Source organism: Aotus nancymaae, unplaced genomic scaffold (genome assembly GCF_030222135.1).
Source record: "Aotus nancymaae isolate 86718 unplaced genomic scaffold, 86718_ANA_hifiasm-v0.15.2.pri h1tg000058l, whole genome shotgun sequence".
Taxonomy (NCBI): domain Eukaryota; kingdom Metazoa; phylum Chordata; class Mammalia; order Primates; family Aotidae; genus Aotus; species Aotus nancymaae.
The window spans coordinates 47,455,124-47,479,763 of record NW_026988472.1 but is presented as its reverse complement, the minus strand read 5'-3'; the positions used below and the strand labels follow the sequence as shown (position 1 = coordinate 47,479,763).

Sequence of the window (24,640 nt, the reverse complement as noted above, 5' to 3'; positions counted from 1 at the left end):
TCAGCCAGGGTGTAAGGAAATCTTAGTAGTTGATTTTTTTTCATATGTTCTAATAGCTTTTAAACTAAGGAAATTATTATCAATATCTGCTTCTACCCTCCTTAATGAGTTGCAAAAGTATGTAACCCCTGCCTTTCTCTCTAACAGAACCAATATGGTAACAACTGGGACATTTTACACAAAAGGCAGTGTGAAAAGATGGCCTTTTAGGCAAATTTTTTTTTTAAAGAGATGAGGGTTTCTCTATGCTGCTCAGGCTGGACGCAAACTCCTGGGGCACAAGTGTTCCTCCCAACTCAGCCTCTCAGGTAGCTAGGATTACAGGTGTACACCACTGCATTACTTTAGGCATATATTATAAAAGAAGCAATTTGCCTGAAGCACTACACTTCCCTACAGACTGTGGACAGATAAGTAAGCAAAACAATTTTTCTCCTAGAGTAGAAGTTGGCGAACTACAGCCCCCGGGACAAATCTAGTCCACTGTCTGTTTCGTAAATACAGTATTAATTTAACATAGCCCACTCCATTTGTTTGCATATTATCTATGGCTTCTTTCAGCTACAGCAGAGTTGAGTAGTTGTAACAAAATCTGTATAGCCTCAAAAGCCTGAGCCACTTACCATCTGACCCATTATAGAAAAGTTCCCTAACTCCTGTCCTAGAGTATTAACATAAATTTTTTCCATAGAGCCACTGTAACCCCAGCACTTTGGGAGGCCGAGATGGGAGGATGGCTGGAGCCCAAGAGTTCGAGGCCAGCCTGGGCAACATGGTGAAATGCTGTCTCTATAAAAATTAGCCAGGCATGGGGGTGGGTGCCTATAGTGTCAGCTACTGGGGAAGCTGAGGTGGGAGGACCACTTGAAGCCAGGAGATGGAGGTTGCAGTGAGCGAAGATTATGCCACTACACTCCAGCTTGGGTGACATAGTGAGACCTGTCTCAAGAAAAAAGAAAGAAAGAAAGAAAGCAAAGAAAAAAGGAAAAGAAAGAGAGAGAGAGAGAGAAGAAAGAAAGGAAAAGAAAAGAAAAGACAGACTTAATAACAAGTGAGTGGACAAAATAAAATATATTTCTCAATGACTTTTATTTTATAGTCATGCAGTAGTATATATTTATACTATATTTTTGCTTTAATACAGAAAAAAAATCATAAAGACCCAAATATGACGACCTTTTCTTTTCTAAAAAATTAAAAACTTGTGTGGTCTACAAAGGAAACCTAAAAGAGGATGTGTTGGTAATTAAAAATTTAACACATTGTTAAAATACCACTGTTTGACAGTCTCTCAACCTAGGCATTTCCTAGAGTAAGATTATTTTATTTATATACCTATTTGCAGTTAAATAACTATATTACAGGTAAAACTACTAAGGAAAATTTGCAAGCAAAAATATTTCCCTTTTTATAGAAAAATAGAAGTCACAGCTGTATGCTAGAGAGAAATAGAAAAGTAATCTTTTTGTTTCAGTCCTTACAAAATAATTACCTCTAATGAGAGCAAAGATGATATTTGTGTTTTGACATAAGTAAAAGCTTATTTTTGGTTCATTTCATATGCCTGGACTTTCCAATGTTAGGGGAAATTTTAAGAAATTGAGATTTTTTGTAGCAACATAAAACTCTATCATTCCCAGAAGCCTCATAAATTGAAAATGAGATCTTACTAACATTCTTTCTTTTGTTTCTCCTCAAAAGTATTCCCAAATAGGAAAAGAGTATGTAATAAAACAGAGAGTGCAGAGCTATGGTTGCCAAGGCAACCATAATCATCTTTCCCTTGAACTGTGTTAGAGCATCCACTGCAGTTCAACCTAACCTCATGTTTCCTCTGAGTGCTTATATATGCTTGAAGTCCTTATTATATAGCAATATCATTCCAATCAATCAGGTGATGATAGGAATGTAGAACAGGAACAGAAATGTCCATGGCATTCCCATTATGGAAGGCAGATGGGAAAACGACACTTGCTAGCATACAGAATAGCTAAGAGAACATGTCCTTCCACTCCACGCCATTTGGCATGCATTTGTGGCACTATGCTGGCTACTACCATTAACAGAAACATGAGTCCAGCCCATAGGTAAAGTAGTAAATACAGATTAAATGAGCTGCAATCCCCTGATAGATCCCCATGGCCCATCATGACTATTTATCAGTTTGTCTTCATAGTGAAGAGAACTTTTTCCATACAGTTTTGAAGAAACTGTTACTACTTATTCGCATCTCATCTGATGTTTCCTTGAGGACCACAGAGGATTGTGTTTTCTCTAGGAGATAGTCAATATCTTAGAGGCTGGGCAGCCAGAGTTTGCCTCACTGGACACTAAGTGATCTTTGCTTCTATTTTCCAACTCAGATACTCCCCAATTCTGAAAGTCTGTTAAGATAGCTGGATGTTTCAGAGTCCACATGCATTTTCCCACAGACATAATGATACAGCGGTTTTAGTTCGTAGGTCAGCTCAGGTAGTCTCATTTAACCTATGACACACTTGAAATACAGAGTGGGAAGTACAAATATAAATGGGAACCCCGTTCTCACCCTCTGAGACCCTAGAAAACAGAGAAGAGTCCCCATCATGGGGTAGGGGAAGAAACACTGGTTTGAGATCAGAAGCCTTTGTCTGTATCAGTTCCTTCTCTGTGCCTCCAGGCCAGAGACCATCTCCTCTGAAGCCAGTGCTGAGGTCCCTGGATCCAGCACAATCACTTGGCCCACCATGAGAACTCAGCATATCATTTACTGGAAATAAAATAATAAGCACCTTGCATTATGATCTGAGGTTGTCATTTAGTCACTTGAACGTTTATTTTTTTCTGTTTTGCTTTGTTTTGGTTTGACACAGCGTCTCGCTCTGTTACCCAGGCTAGAGTGCAGCAATGTGACCTTGGCTCACTGCAGCCTCAACCTACTGGACGTAAGCGATTCCCCTGCCTCAGCCTCCCAAATTGCTGGGACTACAGGTGGGTACCACAAGCTGCTAATTAAAAAAAAATGTTTTAAGGGACAGGGTCTTGCTATGTTACCCAGGTTGGTGTCGAAGTCCTGAGCTCAAGCAACTCTCCCGCCCCAGCCTCCCCTCTCCTTCAATATTTCTGAGACTCAGGTTTCTCCTCTAATAAATTAGATGTTTGGGAAAAGCGGACCAGGCACTAAGCTTCTCTTACTTTCAAACTGTATTGCCCTTAGATCTGTGGATAACTCCTGTTACTCCTGTTTTTCTGTATAATAGTGATAACAATAGGTTTCATAAAGGGTGGATGGGAAAGATATCATGAGGATAGAGACAGAGTTAGGATAAGCATTTTACTATTGGTGGGGGATTGAAGACTTAATAGACACTGCATTTTTTGCTGAATTGACAATGTGATAAGACACACTCCCCAATTTCCCCCTCTCAGGGAAGTCCTTTTTGAGTAACTCCTACCCTGTCTTCCTGGTATCTTCTTCTCCTTATTAAACAAATTTCTTTGTTGTTGTTGTGTATTTATCACCATTATCACAATTTCACTTACCTTATCTTTTTTTATTATGTATGTATTGGCCATCCTTTGGCCCTCTAGAAAGAAAGTACCATCAGGGCAGGGATTTGTTTCTGTTTTGTTCAGAACTGTATCTCCAAAGCCTAGAATAGCATCTGCACATAGTAGGTATTCAAAACATACTTAGTGAATAAATAAATGGATGAATCACTGAATGAGAGAAAAGAAGTATACTCTTCTTCAGATCTAAATAAAATGGATATTTCAAAGTATATGTTGAGGCATCAACTAAAGACAAATTTTGGAATATTATGAAATCCAGTAGGAGGGAGATTATTTTTTGTCAGAAAAACTAAGGTAAGGAGACCCAACACCCCACACTACTACCCAACAGATTCAGTAACCAAGGTGATTGCTTAGATAGAGATGCTATTGATATATTAGAAGTAAACATGTATAAAGAAGGAATGCTTCTTGTATTTCTACTTAGGCCTGGGAAATGTCTGGTACAATGGAAAATACCCTGAGGCAGAAGCCACCAGGTCTCCAGAATCAGTGGATTCTTGCTCTGCCTCTTAGTGCCTGTTGATTTTGAGCAGCAAGGACTTCCTAAACTTCAGATTTCTCATTATAAAACTGGAATATGGCCCCTTGCCTTACAAGGTTGTTGGGAGGGTAAAATAAAACATAAGGAAACCCAGAAACAGAAGAACTTCAGTAAATGATGGTCACTCCTACTACTGCCATCACCAGCAGTAGCCTTACTCAAGTCACTGAACCCCTCTGGGCTCCAGTTCCCTTTTCTATAAAATGAACACGTTGGGGGCCAGGCGCGGTGGCTCACGCCTGTAATCCGAGCACTTTGGGAGGCCAAGGCGGGTGGATCACGAGATCAAGAGGTCGAGACCATCCTGGTAAACATGGTGAAACCCCGTGTCTACTAAAAACACAAAAAATTAGTGGGCATGGTGGTGTGTGCCTGTAATCTGAGCTACTCAGGAGGCTGAGGCAGGAGAATTGCCAGAACCCAGGAGGTGGACGTTGTGGTGAGCCGAGATCGCGTCATTGCACTCCAGCCTGAGTAAGAAGAGGGAAATTCTGTCTCAAAAAAAAAAAAAATGCCCTCTCTCACCACTCCTATTCAATATAGTACTGGAAGTTCTAGCCAGAGCAATCAGGCAAGAAAAAGAAATAAAGGGTATTCAAATAGGAAATGAGGAAGTCAAATTGCCTCTATTTGCAGACGACATGATTGTATATCTAGAAGACCCCATCGTCTCAGCCCAAAATCTCCTGAAACTGATAAGCAACTTCAGCAAAGTCTCAGGATACAAAATCAATGTGCAAAAATCATAAGCATTCCTATACACCAATAACAGACTTAAAGAGAGCCAAATCAAGAACGAACTGCCATTCATAATTGCTACAAAGACAATAAAATACCTAGGAATGCAACTAACAAGGAACGTAAAGGACCTCTTCAAGGAGAACTACAAACCACTGCTCAACAAAATAAGAGAGGACACAAACAGATGGAGAAACATTCCATGTTCATGGTTAGGAAGAATCAATATCGTGAAAATGGCCATAATGCACAAAGTAATTTACAGATTCAATGCTATCCCCATCAGGATATCAATGACCTTCTTCACAGAACTGGAAAAAAACACCTTAAACTTCATATGGAACCAAAAGAGAGCCCACATAGCCAAGTCAATTCTAAGCAAAAAGAACAAAGTGGGAGGCATCACACTACCGGACATCAAACTATACTACAAGGCTACAGCAATCAAAACAGCATGGTACTGGTACCAAAACAGAGATATAGACCAATGGAACAGAACAGAGGCCTTGGAGGCAACACAACATATCTACAACCATCCGATCTTCGACAAACCTGACAAAAACAAGCAATGGGGAAAGGATTCCCTGTTTAATAAGTGGTGTTGGGAAAACTGGCTAGCCATATGCAGAAAGCAGAAACTGGACCCCTTCCCAACACCTTACACTAAAATTAACTCCAGATGGATTAAAGACTTAAACATAAGACCTAACACCATAAAAACCCTAGAAGAAAATCTAGGCAAAACCATTCAGTACATAGGCGTAGGCATGGACTTCATGACCAAAACACCAAAAGCATTGGCAACAAAAGCCAAAATAGACAAATGGGACCTAATCAAATGCCACAGCTTCTGCATGGCAAAAGAAACAGTCATTAGAGTGAATCGGCAACCAACAGAATGGGAAAAAATTTTTGATATCCAGAATTTACAAAGAACTAAAACAGATTTACAAGAAAAAAACAAACAAGCCCATTCAAAAGTGGGTGAAGGATATGAACAGATACTTACAAAAGAAGTCATACATGAGGCCAACAAACATATGAAAAAATGCTCATCATCACTGGTCATTAGAGAAATGCAAATCAAAACTACATTGAGATACCATCTCACGCCAGTTAGAATGGCGATCACTAAAAAATCTGGAGACAACAGATGCTGGAGAGGATGTGGAGAAATAGGAACACTTTTACACTGTTGGTGGGAGTGTAAATTAGTTCAACCATTGTGGAAGACAGTGTGGCGATTCCTCAAGGACCTAGAAATAGAAATTCCATTTGACCCAGCAATCCCATTACTGGGTATATATCCAAAGGATTATAAATCATTCTACTATAAGGACACATGCACATGAATGTTCATTGCAGCATTGTTTACAATAGCAAAGACCTGGAACCAACCCAAATGCCCATCGATGATAGACTGGACAGGGAAAATGTGGCACATATACACCATGGAATATTATGCAGCCATCAAAAACGGTGAGTTCACGTCCTTTGTACGGACATGGATGAACCTGGAAACCATCATTCTCAGCAAACTGACACAAGAATACAAAATCAAACACCGCATGTTCTCACTCATAGGCAGGTGTGGAACAATGAGAACACATGGACACAGGGAGGGGAGCACTACACACTGGGGTCTGTTGGGGGGAAATAGGGGAGGGACAGCGGGGGGTGGGGAGTTGGGGAGAGATAGCATGGGGAGAAATGCCAGATATAGGTGAAGAGGAGGAAGGCAGCAAATCATACTGCCGTGTGTGTACCTATGCAACAATCTTGCATATTCTTCACATGTACCCCAAAACCTAAAATGCAATAAAAAAAATAGAAAAAAAAATGAACATGTTGGATCAGAATGATTTCAAATGGACCTGCCGCTCCAAAAATCCTGTATACTCAGTTTCGCTCCCTCAAATATGTAACTATGGGGCTGGGTGAAAAAACAAGGTCTTTTAAAGAGAACCTAGACTTAGCTATAGAGGCTTATTAAATATGGTAGATTATCTGTGTTATAATTCTACATTCATAACCATAAAATATAATTTCCTCTTAAAAATATTCTGGAAGAAAAATTTCCCATGGCTTGGCGAATCAAACTCCACAGAGTTTTCCAATGCTTGGAAGGGGATGAAGGGGCCCAATATTTTAAATATGCATATAATTTGGTGCTGAAATCTTCCTTTTGTGTTTATGACTATATCACAATATAGAATCCTAGAAGAGAGAAGTGTGTTTAGAAGTATCAAGAGACCACCTAAGAATCCAGCATGGTTTTCTATACATTTTAGTTGATTTACACTTTAAAATTGTTATTCATTTACCTTTTTCCACATTTCTACTGTCCCAAACAGGATTAATTTGACAATTTGTGAATCATGAAAAAAGAAAGAAAATCAACTTAATAAACAAGTTATTTTCCTTTTGTATTATATGTACCCCATAAAATAACTTTAAAGCAGCACTTACATTACAGAGACATTTATTTGGGATTAGCAGAAAATAATTTACCAGTTTCTGGCCAATCTTTAAAAATCTTTTTAAAGAAATTATGTATTCAAAGAGCTCCCAGGGGAAAAAAAAAATCTCTTAATTATAATACTTCTGACCAATGGAAAAAAAAAATGGTCTGCAGTACTTCTAAGTACATTAGTGAAAAAGACCTCCCTTTAGTACAACACAATTTTTAATTCCTTGAAGTATGTCTTGGTGTAACAAACACACCCATCCTTTAGGTCATATTCGAATTACACACACACACACACACACATGCACACGCACATAATGCACCACCCACTTCTCCCATTTCCTGTTGTAACCACAAAATTTAATGTTTTACTACAACCATGCACACACATTTTACTTCCATAAAAATGATGGCTTTAAAATATTAAAGAAGCAGAAGATCATAATCAGAACTGAAATTAGTCAAAATGAATAAAATGGTTTAAAAATAAAAATGAACCTTACATTCTAATATATTTGTGCCTGGATCAAGATTTAATATATTAAAATAAACATTCATATCACATAACTAAATACAGGTGACCTAGAAACACCCAACTTACAAATATCCTGTACATGAGAACAGTCGACCCAAGTGAGCCAGGCCAGGAACAGGGCAGGCTCTCCCCAGACTTGAAGGCTAGAGAAGGATTCCTTAGGATTCCCCTTGGTCTCTTCCTGCTGGATAGTGGCACTGGAAGTGATTAGAGTAGAAAGGGGAAGTGAGAAGCCATGGGCCTTGTACCACCACAGTACTGTCTTCCCACCATTCTCAATGAGGACTCCATTTCCCATAAATGTTACAAAGACTGCCTTGGTTCCCAGGCCGGTCCATCAGAAGTCTGCTGGACCCACAGTGCAGCTGGAACTGTGCTATTAATACTAAGCTGACTTCCCACTTGGAAGCCAACTCCAGCCCTGACAATGCTGTCAGCTCTGTTATGGTTAAATGGATTTGTGGGCGGTCCTGGGAGCCTGCCAGTGAGAACATCCTTTCTGTGGGAAAATTCCTACTGAGGCCCAAACAACTCACTGTCAAACAGGGCTGTAGACCGCAAGTTGTGAGAGCCTTAGGCATTGACCAATCACTTCTCACCTTTCCCTTCTGGAAATACTTTAGTGATCATGAGAGTCAACTCTCGTACAGAGAAACATAAGGCAAGTCCAACATTCAGCATATGATCTGTTCCATGGCAAGTAATGGGTATATTTTACTGTTTCCATTAATAAAATGACTATAAAAATAAATTATACCTCAGTAACACCATGTTCTAATCAACTGAGAGACATTATCACATAATAGTCCTCTTGAATAAGTGGAACTTAAGTGTAGAAAGAATACTGTTTTCATCAATAGCAAAGGGGTAGTTTGGTATAAGTTGATGAAATACAAGGTCAAGTAGTTTACATATACACACAATACAAACACAAAGACAGCTAACAATGCAAAAGAGATGGGGAGTGATTATATTAGCAGATTGTAATCTTATAGGAGATGAAGGATATTCACTGCCTGGGAGCCTTAAGTAAGCACTGTTGACCAGTCCAAATAAAGCAATGGTCATGCTGAAGCAGGTACCTTTGGTATATCTTCAGTTTATTCACCAGAAAGAAGTAGAGCCTCCCTTACCTAATCAAAGACATCACAGAAGCCACTGGAGACCAAATTAGGGCATGAAAAAGCAGAGGGTCTCCCAAATCTGAGGTTGTCTTAAGTCAGTTGATCAAAGTTCTTAACCAAAGGGCAAGGGCACAGACAAGGGCCAACATCAGTGTAGTGACTTGCTCTCTATGTAGAGGGTGGGAAGAGAGATTTCAACACATTTGAATAATTCTCAATTCTCCAAGACTGAGTCACTAACGATAATTCAGTGTTGGTATTGTATCTTTCTTACTTAATTATCCCCAAGGATAAAATATTCCAGCACCCATGGGGAATCTGAAATGAGGTAAGAGCAGATTGGTTGTTTTCTTAAAATAAATGCCTGAGAATGTTATTTTAGTTGGTATATAATATACAGATACACACACATATGTAGACTATACATTATACATATATACTATGTTCACCTGGATTGATGTGTATATACTATGTATAGGTATATATACTACAGATGTATATATGCATAGGCATATATATATATATATATATATATATATATAATCTTTCTTTGTTATACAATAGATGTCAACTGACCCTTAGAAATGCCTTCAAATTATATTATCCAGCTCAAGCATACTTAGTACCATACCCATCTGTGGGTAGCCAATTAGAAATTCATGCTTCACTAACATGTTTCCAGACTGAAGGTAAATTGTAAACATGCATATCTGTGTTGGTTGTGAAGAACATCATACTTTGCACTATTGAAGAAATCTCAACACTAGTCTACGCTCCAGAGAAGCCTCAGATCCTTTGAAAATTTGCAGTTTGATCACACAGACATAAGCCCCAGCAAAAGTTCTTTAACAGGTATTTGGAAAAAAAGGTAACAAAGAATTTCCCTGTTAGGCTGACCAGTGTGGTGCTGTGGAAACAGAAGGGGATATTAATTCTACATAGTGCTCTCTCCCAGGCAAAAGCATTTTAAAATAAAAACAGCAAAAAAGTTCTAATTTCAAGTCACCCTGAGAACTAAACTTCTTCCTTTCAGGAAATTTACTGAACTTGGCCAGTGCTTAGAAGTCTTTAGTGTTGAGGTATTTGCTAGGGTGTCCTTATTTAATCAGAAACAACATGTCTCAGGCAACAGTATTGCTTACATTCTCTCTCTCTCTCTCTCTCTCTCTCTCTGTCTGTGTGTGTGTGTGTGTGTGAGTGTGTGTGGTGTGTGCACATGGTAGTATGTCACTCTGTGCCAACTTGTTCCAAGGGCCACACCTATTTCTTGATAGTTGAACAAACCTAATTTAGGATAAGGAGTTTGAAATTGGAAATGTGGCAAGTAGCCCAAATTAATTTTTGTCTGATCCCTCACTTCTATTTTAGTCCTCTCTTCCCTAATTGTTCTGCCTCCTCTCTGTACTTGCTGATCGTTTTCCTTGACCCCATCATTAGAAAGGGTGTACCCAGAAAGTGAGTGAAGCCATATTCTAGAAAAGTCACTGCTTAGGATTTTTAATGAGCCAACAATCATTTGTGACTGCATCAGGCAAATTTTTCATGCAAAGAAATGCTCAGAAAACCTGAAAAGACAGAGAAATTGATTATTTCCAAGCTACCAAAACAGGCTGGATTTTTGGTGCCTGCTGGCTATTAAATCGTTATCTATACAGAAGAATTTGGTCTTTCATACAACCTGGTAGTGACATAGTAGTACAGTAGTTAACTTTTACCACTTGTCACTTCTTAAGTGTTTCCATTACCTACCAAAGACAACCTAACAGTTGTGAACATCTAAACTGGTTAGGGTCAGTGAGCAACACCTAGCCTACAAGTTTGTTGTAATGAGTAAATGAGATAAAAATTATAAAGTACTTATGTAGTGCCTGGCACATGGAAAGAGCTATATATATATATATATATATATATATATATATATATATATATATTTATGTTCATCATCATAATCATCATAATCGTGATCACCACCACCACTACCATGACCACCATCATTGCCATATTTTTTGTGAAATGAGGACTACTAATTATAAAATTTTAGTTAGGACAAGAAGAGTGCCATCCATGATAGAATAAAATGAAAGGTAAACACAGTAATACATAGTTCTTCTATGTAGAAGGATGCCCTGAGAGTTCATCAGTCTCCATATATTTTCCCAACAAACCATATATCCACTTTTTTCATTACCATGGAACCTGACCCCAAAAGATTTAGATAAATCGCTGATTTCAGCAGAGTGCTGGACAAATTTTTCTGGAAACTTTGTGAATTAGACTGTAAAATGTAGCAAATATAGCTGTACTTACAAATGGACTGAAGAACTATGCATATCAGGTACTAATTAATAAAGTAAGCAAATCTACCATGGCAGGTACCTGGTCCCATCTTGTTTAAGATCTTCATCAGCAACTTACATAAAAGCATGGGCTGTGATTATCAAATTTTTACTAGACAACTAAGCTAGGAAGAATACGTAATGATATGTATCTTTACATATCAAATATGTAAAGATATCAAATCATGATATCTTTATGATAGAAGAGAGAATTGGGGTTTTCAAATATAATTGTAATTTGTGTATAATAATCTTATTGAATCAAAAGGTTAGAATGGAACTTAAAAAATTCAAGAAATTATACAAAGAGAATAAAATACCTAGGAAAACAATTTATAAGGGATGTGAAGGACCTCTTCAAGGAGAAGTACAAACCACTGCTCAAGGCAATAAGAGAGGACACAAACAAATAGAAGAACATTCCATGCTCATGGATAGGAAGAATCAGTATTGTGAAAATGGTCACACTGCCCAAAGTAAGTTATAGATTCAATGCTATCCCCATCAAGCCACCTATGACCCTCTTCACAGAACTGGAAAAAACCACCTTAAACTTCATATGGAACCAAAAGAGCCCACATAGCCAAGTCAATTCTAAGCAAAAAGAACAAAGCTGGAGGCATCACACTACCTGACTTCAAACTATACTATAAGGCTACAGTAACCAAAACAGCATGGTACTGGTACCAAAACAGATATATAGATCAATGGAACAGAACAGAGGCCTCAGAAATAATACCACACATCTACAACCACCTGATCTTTGACAAACCTGACAAAAACAAGCAATGGGGAAAGGATTGCCTATTTAATAAATGGTGTTGGGAAAACTGGCTAGCCATATGCAGAAAACTGAAACTCTTACACCTTATACAAAAAATAACTCAAGATGGATTAAACACTTAAACATAAGACCTAAAACCATAAAAACCCTGGAAGAAAACCTAGGCAATACCATTCAGGACATAGGTATGGGCAAATACTTCATGACTAAAACACCAAATCAATAGGAACAAAAGCCAAAATTGATAAATGGGGATCTAATTAAACTAAAGAGCTTCTGCACAGCAAAAGAAACTGTCATCAGAGTGAACAGGCAACCTACAGAATGGGAGAAAATTTTTGCAATCTATCCATCTGACAAAGGGCTAATATCCAGAATCTACAAATAACTTAAACAAATTTACGAGAAAAAAACAACCCTGTCAAAAAGTGGGTGAAGGATATGATCAGACACTTCTCAAAAGAAGACATTTATGTGGCCAACAAACACATGAAAAAAAGCTCATCATCACTGGTCATTAGAGAAATGCAAATCAAAACCACAATAAGATACCATGTCACACCAGTTAGAATGGCGATCATTATAAAATCAGGAAACAACAGATGCTGGAGAGGGTGTGGAGAAATAGGAATGCTTTTACACTGCCAGTGTGAATGTAAATTAGTTCAACCATTGTAGAAGACAGTGTGGCGATTCCTCAAGGATCTAGAACTAGAAATACCATTTGATCTAGCAATCCCATTACTGGGTATATACCCAAAGGAGTGTAAATCATTCTACTATAAAGACACATGCACACATATGTTTATTGTGGCACTGTTTACAATAGCAAAGACTTGGAACCAACACAAATGCCCATCAATGATAGACTGGAGAAAGAAAATGTGGCACATATACACCATGGAATACTATGCAGCCATAAAAAAGGATGAGTTCATGTCCTTTGCAGGGACACAAATGAAGCTGGAAACCATCATTCTCAGCAAACTAACACAAGAACGGAAAACCAAATACTGCATGTTCTCAGTCATAAGTGGGAGTTGACCAATGAGAACACATGGACACAGGGAGGGGAACACCACACACCAGGCCTGTTGCGGGTTGGGGGGCTAGGGGAGGGATAGCGTTAGGAGACATACCTAATGTAGATGATACATTGATGAGTGCAGCAAACAACCATGGCATGATTATACCTATGTAACAAACCTGCATGTTATGCACATGTACCCCAGAACTTAAAGTATAATAATTTTTTTAAAGTATTGAAAAAAATTCAAGCAATTAGAAATTTCACTTAAATTGTAACAATTAATTAGACAGAGAGAGGCAACTTGAGTTTAATTCTGTGAAAAGGCATAGGTAGAATATTTAATGAGCCAACAATTGCTCAATAAGCTCAAATGGACTCCAAGTCGGACAAAAGCATTACACCAGGCAATGGAAACTTGGGCTACATGAAAAGAATTTTGGAAAATAACTCAAGAAAAGAAGAAAGTGACCATGCGATGGATTCCAGTCCAGCCAGAGCACACATGGAGCACTAAACTCTGTTCTGGAGGTCACACCTTTGAAACACATTGATATATCCAGCAACTTCTGAAGAGGGTAGTGAGGCTAGGGAGGGGAAAATGGTGAACATTTTGTCATTTGACCCACCTTTGAAATCCATGAAATAAACTGATATTGAGTCTGAAGTTGCAAAGACTGTGCAGTAATGGAAATGCCGACCTAAAATATTTGTACAGTGAAGTAGTAGATGTGGCCTATCTTTCAAGAGAGCAGATTTCAAATGACAGAATGAAAATTTCAGGAAGTAGGCCTGGGCCTCTCTCAAGGAGATTCTAATGAAAGAAAATACTCACCCAAGGATAAGTGACTTAGGGGGAAGGGGATTCTTAATACTTAAAGGTTCATACAGATAATCATCTGATTATCCATCCTGAATGTGGTGAAAAGGAGTCCTGTTTTGGGTGAGTGGCCAAACATGACAGTTAGGGTGCCGCAACTGTAATTCAGTTCTCCTAGGTAAAGTGTCAATGAGCAATATGAAGAAGAGGGAGGGGTTTATTAGAGAAGGGTATGGCTGGAAATGGGGAAAGAGCAGTATGCTGCTGACTCTGGGTGGTGGAGGAGTGTAGCAGGTAGTATAATTCCCATGATAAACGAATTTATACTAATTAATTAATAAAGGTTCAACCAAACTTTGGAATTGTATTAAATGTTAGTCCTATTCTAAAGACAACTGAATCAAAGACAGCTGTCTTGGTGCCCTGTGGCCTAATCCATTCCCTCTGAATGCTGGAATGATGTTTTATTCTTTTTTCACAGTCCTCACGACAACTTAGGCAGTAGCTTGATTAACTTTCTCCTTTGTCTCCAGGGAGTTCAGGTTAAAGAATGAGGAATGATTAGTCGACAATAGAAACTAGTTTGGCACACCACATATTCTCACTCATAAGTGGGGGTTGAACAATGAGAACACATGGACACAGGGAGGGGAGTATCACACACTGGGACCTGCCAGGGGGTGGCGGGCAGGGGGAAGGATAGCATTAGGACAAAAAACTAATGCATGTGGGGCTTAAAACCTAGATGACAGGTTGATAGATGCAGCAAACCACCATGGCACGTGTATACCTATGTAGCAAACCTCCACGTTCTGTACATGTATCTAGAACTTAAAGTAAATTAAAAAACAAAACAAAAACAAACAAACAAACAAACAAAAAACTAGTTTGGCAAGGTGACTATTTGCTTGACTACTTTCATTAGGATATATGGCCCCAACCTAAGTTGAAGTATTTTGACATGGAGATAACAAACTTTTTTGCTGTTTTTTTTTTTTTTTGAGAAACTATCACAGTAGTATGTCAATGTGGGTTTTTTCTTAAATCTCTTGATCACTGTTAATTTTTAAAATTTGTCTTTTTAAAATATGCTTTTTAGTGTCTGATCAGACATTAATGAATATTGTTAGACTGCTTCAACACTATAGTGATTTAATATAATTTGATAGCATACATTATATTTTGATATATCTACCTTAATATCTAACAAAACTTTCTAGAAGAATTACATCTATTTATATATTAAATTACACCAAAGCAAATTGAGAATTTATTTCATAATTAAATAACACAAAATATACATATTGCCTGGACCCAGAAATGAGAAAAATGATGCTACAGTGTTAAAGCAAGGTTAGAATAATATTGTAGAGCATAATTGATGGAGGGAGTACATTTTCAAATATCCTTTTTACCTCCTTGTTGCTATGTTGGCTACACACATAGTGCTACCTGAGCCTGTACCTCTCATTAATTCACTTTGATCTTTTCTTGCTAGGGAATTTCATCACAGCCATATTATCTGCCAGTAAGTGATAGTTCAGGTCAATTTAAAATGCCATGGCTTTTGATCCTGCTGTCTCTGAGTATTTCATTTTAGATTTTAATTACAATGGTATTGTGCTTACGAACCAACCTGAAACTGCACTGAATTGTGAAGTCATTTTCTTTTATTTACATTTTATAATTAATTTCAAAATTACAGGCTTATACAGAAAGCATAATTCTTTATAGACACTGGTTCATCATTGGACCTAATCACTTCCAAAGCAATGAGGATGGAAGAAATCCAGGGGGCCCTGATTCATGGAGATTCCTGGCTTTTCTCCCACTCAGTTGATGGAAAATGTTTCCTCTTTTTAAGTTAGATGAGGGATTGGGTTAGGGAAACTCACATCCTACATGCTTATGATTTGGCTCATGTCTTTATTGTTCTCCAAATTTTATGTGATTTGGTCAATTAATAAGACTCCTAATTCTATTCATTGTGCTCAGATAGATGTAGTACTTTTTTCTCCTTTCTTCCCCCACAGCTGTAGTACTTTTTGGATATGGGGTCTCTGGCCAGCTGCAAAGATTCTGCCTATGTGACAGATAGCATCTCCCCATTGCTAATAAGTCTTTTAAAACCCAGAAATTATCTTGGGTGTCCTACAAGTCACGAATAGCAATACACTAGGGACATAGCAATTTACTTAATAAATATCTGTTGTGTGGATGGAAACACTAGAAATACTATCCAGGTCTGCTTTTTCTCAAGCTTGAATCTTAATTGCATCTTTCTTTAAAATTGAGATATAATTCACATACTATAAAACTCACCACTTTAAAGTCTACAATCCAGTGAGTTTTAGTACATTCAGAGTCACGTAACCATTACCACTATCGATTTTGGAGCATTTTCATCACTCTAAAAAGAAAACCATATCCATTAACAGTTACTCCTCACATCCCTCTCCCTCAGCCCCTGTCAACCATGAATCCACTTTCTGCCACCATGGATTTGCCTATTCCGGACATTTCATATATATCCAATCATACAATATGTAGCCTTTTGCGTCTGGATTCTTTACTTAGCAAAACATTTTCAAGGTTTGCCTGTGTTTTCACATGAATTATCCCTTTTGTGGCTAAATATATTCTTTTGTATTGATATATCACATTTGTTCATTTGTTGATGGACATTTGGATTGTTTTCACTTCTTAGCTATTATAAACAACATTGCTCTGAACATTCATGAACATATATGTTCATTTCTCTTAGGTAGATATCCAAGAGTAGAGTTTCTGGGTCATATGGTAGTTCTATATTTTAACTATATCTTAACTGTTTTCCTCAGGTAGCTATGAGTGGTCTCAATTCTTCTGTAAATTCTTTTATTATTTAGTGATTTCTTCCCTTTTTATAATTGAAAAATTGGTTTGGTATATTTTATTCTATTTTATCATCATAAAGGTCCTCCATTCATGTCTAGAAACATTTTAATGTAAAGTGCTTCAGAAAGTTAAATCCTAAGTACTTATTTCCTTAAAAAATAAATTCGGCCGGGCGCGGTGGCTCAAGCCTGTAATCCCAGCACTTTGGGAGGCCGAGGCGGGTGGATCACGAGGTCGAGAGATCGAGACCATCCTGGTCAACATTGTGAAACCCCGTCTCTACTAATACAAAAAATTAGCTGGGCACGGTGGCGCGTGCCTGTAATCCCAGCTACTCAGGAGGCTGAGGCAGGAGAATTGCCTGAACCCAGGAGGCGGAGGTTGCGGTGAGCTGAGATCGCGCCATTGCACTCCAGCCTGGGTAACAAGAGCGAGACTCCGTCTCAAAAAAAAAAAAAATAAAATAAAAAATAAATTCAATTTGATTTAGAAGAATTCTGTACGTAACAAAATGGGTAAATTCCCCATTCATAATACTTTGTTATATTACTATCTGTTATAGCATCTCCTTAAAAAAGCAAACACCTGAGGTACTAGGTATAAGAAATCATTTCTTCCTTATATGAATGTCAAGTCATCTGAGAGCTGATAGTATCAATCTATACAGAAGCATTTTCTGCTCACTGTAAAATCTGGTAATGTCAAACCCATCTTACATGAGACAAAGGGACCAATCTGAATTAGTGACACTGGAAATAAACAAGTTTTTCCATGTAAACATTTTTATATTCAGGAACACATAATCATTCAGATTTTTAGGATAAGAAACTTTGTTAGATAATAAGACGATGCCACGTTTAATAAACAAATTAATTCTGTAAATGGTACTTAGAAAAGATTAAAGGTAACCAGTCTTGCTCATATGTACTGTCAATACAACTTCTAAATCTTATTTAGCTTATAATAAAAGGCTTGCAAAACATGTGTATCAGTACCAAACTTCCTATCACCATATTCCAATGTATTCAAAATTCCTAATAATCTTTGCATATGCATTATTAAACACTGTAATTCTATATTGTGATTTGCTTCACATTTGAAAAAAGTATTTCCTCCTTGGTCTTCTAAGAAGATACTCCTTCAGGGATTTTATAGAGTTCAGTTTTGCTGTCTTTCTCCTGTCTCTCAGCGCCAGTCAAACCATTTTGTATAATTCACTGGGATTAGCAGCATTAGTAATTTGTTAATCAATCACACAGATAAAATTTGCCTTTGAATTTTATATGAATACTATCCACAAAGAATGTTTTTTCTATCTTTTCAGTTGACTAAGAAAAAAACTACACACATGTGCATATAAAAAAACAGTTTCCTTCTGATACTTCACTTTGAAAGTCCCTCAAAACCAGAAGAAAAAAATAAAATCATATGAATTGAAGTTGAGGTAGATGATTTTCCAGCAGCATAATTTCTGCTGGTTATTGAGTTCCACAAATAGCTAATGAGGCCAAACACCTTTGAAATCAAAGTGCTGTGCCCCATCTCCTAATGGAGCCACAGTATGCTAAGGGAAGCGAAACTTCTAGAGTCAGCACCCAGATGGTGTTGACAAAGAAACCCATGTGCATGGTGCAGTGCAGACTGCTTTTTAAATTGGCCTCAAACTCTAAAAAGCACACATTTGGATCACCTTTGTGCCACCACAAAAAACAATCCCAGTTTGCCTTACTCCACACTGCCTGGTTCGCATGCTAAGTAAATGCATGCTATTTCAATATTTAGCTCAGGACAACATTAGCAACGCAAATTTTTCTCACCTTATTACCCATGGCCAAATATATAACTTTGAGGTGGTCTGTTCTGTCTGCTTCTTTCCATATGAGTATAACATTGACTTGTATGCATATTATTCTCAGCAATGTAGAGGTAATTGCTCACATTTGTATCTTATTAAGAGGGAATTGATGAAGCAATTAATATTTAACAGCTAGGTGTCATCTCCCAGCTATGTATGAATTTCCCTTATAATATCAATGACAAATCATTGACTAAACTTAGCTTATAAAGAGAAGTCCACTGAACTTGCTTTTAGACAACCTAGGTCTAAATTACTTTTCTGAATGTCAATTACTTGAGCCACTGTGGAAAGCAGTTTGGCAATTTCTCAAGCATTTAAAACAGAACTAGCATTTAACCCAACAATCCCATTATTGGGTATACACTCAAAGGAATAGAAATTGTTCTGTCATAAAGACACATGCATATGTATGGTTATCACAGCACTATCCACAATATTTCAAAGGCATGGAATCAACCTAAATGCACATCAACAGTAGACTAAAGAAAATGTGGTATATACATACCATGGAATACTATGCAGCCATAAAAAGGAACAAGATCACATTCTTTGCAGCAACATGGATGGAACTAGGGGCCATTTTCATAAGTGAAGTAACAGGAACAGAAAACCATATACTGCATGTTCTTACTTATAAGTGGGAGTTAAACATTGAGTACACATGGATACAAAGAAGGGAACAACAGATACAAGGGCTTGCTTGAGGGTGCAAGGTGGAGGGTCAAAAAACGACCTATTGAGTACTATGTTTACTACCTGGTTGATGCAATAATCTCTACACCATACCCCCACAACATGCAATTTACCTATATACCAAACCTTCACATGTACCTCTGAAACTAAAAATATTTTTTTAAAAAAGAAATTACTCTTCCATCAATAATTAGCCATGTGACCTTGGAAAAGTTACTTAACTTTGTTAGCAGCCTCAGTTAGTTGCCTACCCAACAGTGATTTCCCCTTTCTTCCTCCTTCCAAAGAGAGGTCTAATGTTATTTGACTATTCAACCTTTCCCCATGTGACCAAGGGTAGATGACCCATCCTGGCTCCAAAGATAGATCCTCATTATTTTTAATCCGTTGTGGTTACACCAGTCCATTTGCCAGGAATGTTTTAAGAAGGGAAATGCATACATATCAGATTGGGTTTGGCTGCATAACTACAAAAAAAGAGCAAGAAATGAAAATAACAGTGGTTTTAAATAAGTTGCAAATGTAATTCCCTATTGGGGAAAAGAAGTCAGGTGTTAGGCAATGGGGGGCACCCCTATGCATTAGGGATGACGCTCCCAACTAGCTTACTTTTCTGTCATTTAGCTGTGTTGTTTCAGGTTCAGCACTGTTGCTAGGAGCCCTGGACAACTTCAGCTAACAGGAAGCCCTCACTGCAGGAGACTTACTCACATGACCACAGTTAGCTATACAGGAGGTAGTGAAAGGAAGGAGGGGGAAATGCAGGGAGAAGGGGAGGCAACCAGTAGTCATTGTCACAGCATGTGGCCCAAAATCCAGTCTACGAAATATGAAGCTTCTGGGAATGTCTCCTGCTATGAAAGAGAAACAGAAAGAGATGAACTGTACTTCCTCCTCTGATCAGTGTCACATCGCAATGTGATGTCTGAAACTGATGCAGCCATCTTGCTACCAGCCTGAATGCAAAGCCAACAATACACAGAGCAGGACAGAGCCTGTGGAAACAAAGACCCAACAACCTGACATTCTGTACAGTACCCAGATTCTAAGCCATGCTGGACTTCTTGTCATCTTAGATGGCAATTTCATTAGTGTTTATTTCCAATGGAGGGGGAATCTTCTGTTACTTGCAGCCAAATGTCTTCAAATTTATTCAACGTATCCGATAGGCCTTACAAATTTAAAGGCAGTTATCTCTCCCTCTTGGTTTGTATTTTCACAAGCTAAAAATTCTAGAGACATAGAAGACCAATCAATTCTTGTTTTGATCACTATTAGCAAAATATATCTTGATTATTGCCTTAGCAATATTAATGTATATGCCTATAGTGATGTGTTATAGTCATGTAGACCAAAATAGAAAAGCAGAAAAAAAATATAAAATTCATTAAATATGTCAGGCTCACATTCATTTAAAAATAATTGTTCATTTATCTTTTGGCTTATTGTTTTATAAAATGAATGTAGAAAACCATAAAATAATTCAGGTATTGAGGTTCTAATTCCTGGCCTTACCATTTGCATTGTGATCTAAGGCAAGTAATTCAATCTGTGAGAGCCATAGTTTTCTTATACATTAAAAAACAGGAGAGGGATACCATTGGTCTTAGTCAGCCATGGCTGTCATAAAAAAAAATCCCATAGACTGTCTGGTGTATACTACAGACATTTACTTTTCACAGTTCTGGAGGATGGACATCTGAGATCACGGTGCCAGCAGAGTCCAGTTCTGATGAGGGATCTCTCCATGGCTTGCAGACAACCACCTTCTCACTGTGTTTTCACATGGCAGAGAAAAAGCAAGGTCTGGTCCCTTCCTCTTCTTATAAGGGCACTAATCCCATCATGGGAGCCCTACTCTCATGACTTTAGCTAAACCTAATCACTCCCCAAAGGCCCTACCTGCAAATAGCATCACACTGGCTATAGGGCTAGGCTTCAACACAGGAATTTTTGCGGGACACAAACATTCAGTCCATAAAACCATCTCTTCTTAAGAATGTGTGTTTTTTGCAATATTGAAACATTTTTTTCTCTTGGCATCATTTTCTTATCTGAAAAATGAAAGAGCCAGAGGAGACGGTCTCAAATTCTAGTCTAACTTTAATAGTCAATGATTTTATGATGAAGCCAAGGGTAATTTAGATAACTGACAATTTTGTATAATCTATAGTATTTAAACACTACCTTAAATTGGGAAAAACACAGAATGTAGCTGTTCTATTTAATGATTTTCAAATAGATTTTAAACTAAGTATTTAAAACTAATTAACTGTTAGATATAAGTGAGTCAATCATTTAAAAATATATCTCATCTTTCTCTTTATGGAGAGCTTGGATTTTATGTTTGTTTTGTTTCCTTTTGTTTTTGGCATTCAGGTGTTTTCTCTACTTGCTAATACATTGAATTAGAAAATGCCCAGAATAAATGAAAATAAGTACTTTGTAAAAGTTTGAACATCTAGAGTGTCTGAACTACCTAAGAAAATATTGTTGCATGAAAATTTCAAATAAAAAACAAATAGCCCACTGTTTTCAATAAAAATTCTGGCCAATAATCATAAAAAAAAAAATAAATAAAAAAGAAAGTGTAAAGGTTGAAAAAATATATCAAAGACATAATGGCAGTTATATAGTAGTTGCTCAATAACTGGCAACTATGACATCATGGGCAGCCAGTGAGGATATAAAGGCAAAGTGAATAGATCTGACTGAATCTTCATTCATTCATTTATACATACATACATTCAGATGCCACCTAGTTCCAGAAGGCATTGAAAGCAGCCGGAAAGTAAATATAACAATTATGACAATGTTTTAAGTTACAGAATAAATTGTATCTATCAAGAAACTTTGGATAGATAAAGAGAGAGCAGAAACCAAGAGATAGCAGATGACACAAAGGAGCAGAAACCATGAGGGAAAGGGAAGAAAAGTCAAGGAAAGGTATTTGAGAGTAGACTAGAGAGAAGTGAGTAAATGAGGGATGTGGGGAGAAAGAGAGAAAGCTAGTTAGCTGGGTAGAGAAGTTGAGTCTACAGTCTGGCAAACGTCAAATGTTACTAGAGTCATACTTTGCACAGGGATTAGTTCCCTTTGAGTCTTGCATGAAGTGGTGTTCTAGTTTTTGCGAGGGCTAAGATGTTTTTCTCCTCTTAAGTTCTTTCCTGTGTAACTTTACAATGGATTTCTCCTACCTGAAATAACCAAGCATGTCTCTGTTTCTTGCAACATGGAAGAATATAAAACAAAGTGGTAGCCTAAGCCACAGAATTGAAAAAAGGGTGAAAGGAATGTGTTTACAATGAGAGGAGAAGACAACTAAATGGAAATATGTTTAAGGAGCAGATGAGGGATAAGATGTCTTCAAAGGAGACCAAGACATATTACTCCCAGAGGTAGGAAAAGAAATAACAGAAAAAGGGAAGAAAAGAGGTTGTCAGGAAAAAATAAAAACCAGATGGATTCAAAAGTTGCAGAGGTAACATGCAGTAAGGACTTACTCTACTGAATTTGTAATAAGGTCTCCTATAACCTTGAAAAAAGATGACTCAAAAGAGTGATGGGGTGAAAGCCAGATAGCAGAGAGTTCAGGAGTAGATAGATGAGCATGTGAACTAGCTTTGAGTGTAAAATATTCTTATGGGAGATGTAGCTGCAAAAGAGAGATGGCTTTTGGAAGAGGTTTGCTCAAGGAAGGGTTTTGGCATGACTAGAAGACTGGGTGTGTAGAAGTTGAAGCTGGGGGAGAGTTAAGATGATGCTATCTGGAGTGACCCTGATGAAGCAGAACTGTGTGGGATTTGGAAAGAATGACAGATAGCTTTGCCTCTGAGATTGGAGGAAATGGGTCCTGTGCTGCCCATTCTTGAATTTCATTTGTGATGAATCTTTGACCACAAGGACAAATTGACCCAGTACTTTCATATGGAACTAGCTGTAACAAAGGAATATTTAAAGTTTTAAGTGAGCTTGTTTTAACCTCACAAAGTATTATGTATAAATAGTATGGCCATCTAAAATTTCCCAATTATTGTTATTTGTTCTGGATCTTAAAGTCATATTACAAGAACACTGATGGGGCTGAGTTTCCGGAAGCGACAGATCTTGTACTTGTGGCTGGCTAATGAATCACCCAGGAAGTTTTAGAGACCAGGATGTTACCTCCAGATTGTGGGGCTTCCAGGCTTCCGCCCTATCAGGCAGGCACATCTGCTTCTCCAGATGAAGGAAACAAAACCAGAATAGAAGAGTCAGTTGGCACAGCCGCAAGGTCAATCCTTGCCCTCTCCTTCCTGGTTTCCTGCACTGACCTGAGACTACCTACTTGAACTGCCTTCAACCAATTCTGCACTCTGCAGACAGAATTAAAGCAGGAAGGACTGCACGGTTCTACTCTTTCAGCATCTTTGAAATGCTGTCTGACTCATTTACTAAACCCACAGGTTTTAACTGATTTATACATATACTAGACTCTGTCCTAGGCACTGGAGAAATCATGGTGATCATAAAATAGCTTTCCTATATAGCATTGATTGCTGTGGGTCTTGCATGAGGACTAATTGTTAATAAGGATTCTTATTGTTTATCTAAATGGATGCGTCTGTAAATCTTGCTGGAACATATTGCATTACTGTTTATAAAAGGGTAAGGTTGCTGTTTATTTTTCAGCATGGAAGATGCACACATTGTACTTTTAATTTACAAGGTACAGCTCCGGGCGAACAAAGCCTTAAGATAAATACTCCTTTCTAAAACTCACAAAAGATGATAAACTCCAAAGCTTACATGTGTTCTAATTTTCATCATGGCCCATCTGGCCCAGAGTTCCATATCTATCAGAAGATCAAGGTGACATATTAGGGAGGGCAAGCTTTTTAGCTATCGTCTAAAATAGCATTCTCATCCCTCCTCCAATTCTAGCTTCCCAACCTGCCTTAATTGTCACACTTGGATTCCTCTTCCATGAATTTAAATATTAGACTGTATCACTTCTTAAGATACAGGATAGAAATAGAACCAGGATGCTGGCGATTTATGACTTTCATGAGGTTAACTCTTATTTTATGTGTCCTAATATTGATGTTGTCCAGTTAAAGAGTATTGTCTAGTCCTGTTAAGTTCGATTGTGTCTTGTCCATCTCATATCTCTGTAGCTTATAAAGTACCTGACAAAGAAGGAAAGAGCTTGATAAATATTTGTGGAATAAATAATTTAATCAATAACTAATTGTCACCCTTTTAAATTCATAGACTTTAAATTTCCTATCTCTCTGCTGTCATGT

At 37.7% G+C, this 24,640-nt stretch overlaps 1 protein-coding gene across 3 annotated transcripts in view; it reads right to left on the bottom strand.

Moving 5' to 3' along the window:
• Positions 1–24,640, bottom strand: part of ARHGAP6 (Rho GTPase activating protein 6) — a 532,167-nt gene that overhangs the window by 212,292 nt on the left and 295,235 nt on the right. Inside the window, exon 1 of one of the 3 annotated variants that reach the window (XM_064364521.1) lies at positions 7,903–8,191. The exons of the other annotated variants lie outside the window; for them this stretch is intronic. Coding sequence (XP_064220591.1) covers positions 7,903–7,917 — 15 coding nt within the window. The 5' untranslated portion in view covers positions 7,918–8,191. Of the gene's footprint in view, positions 1–7,902; positions 8,192–24,640 lie in introns of those variants that run through there. 3 annotated transcript variants of the gene reach the window in all.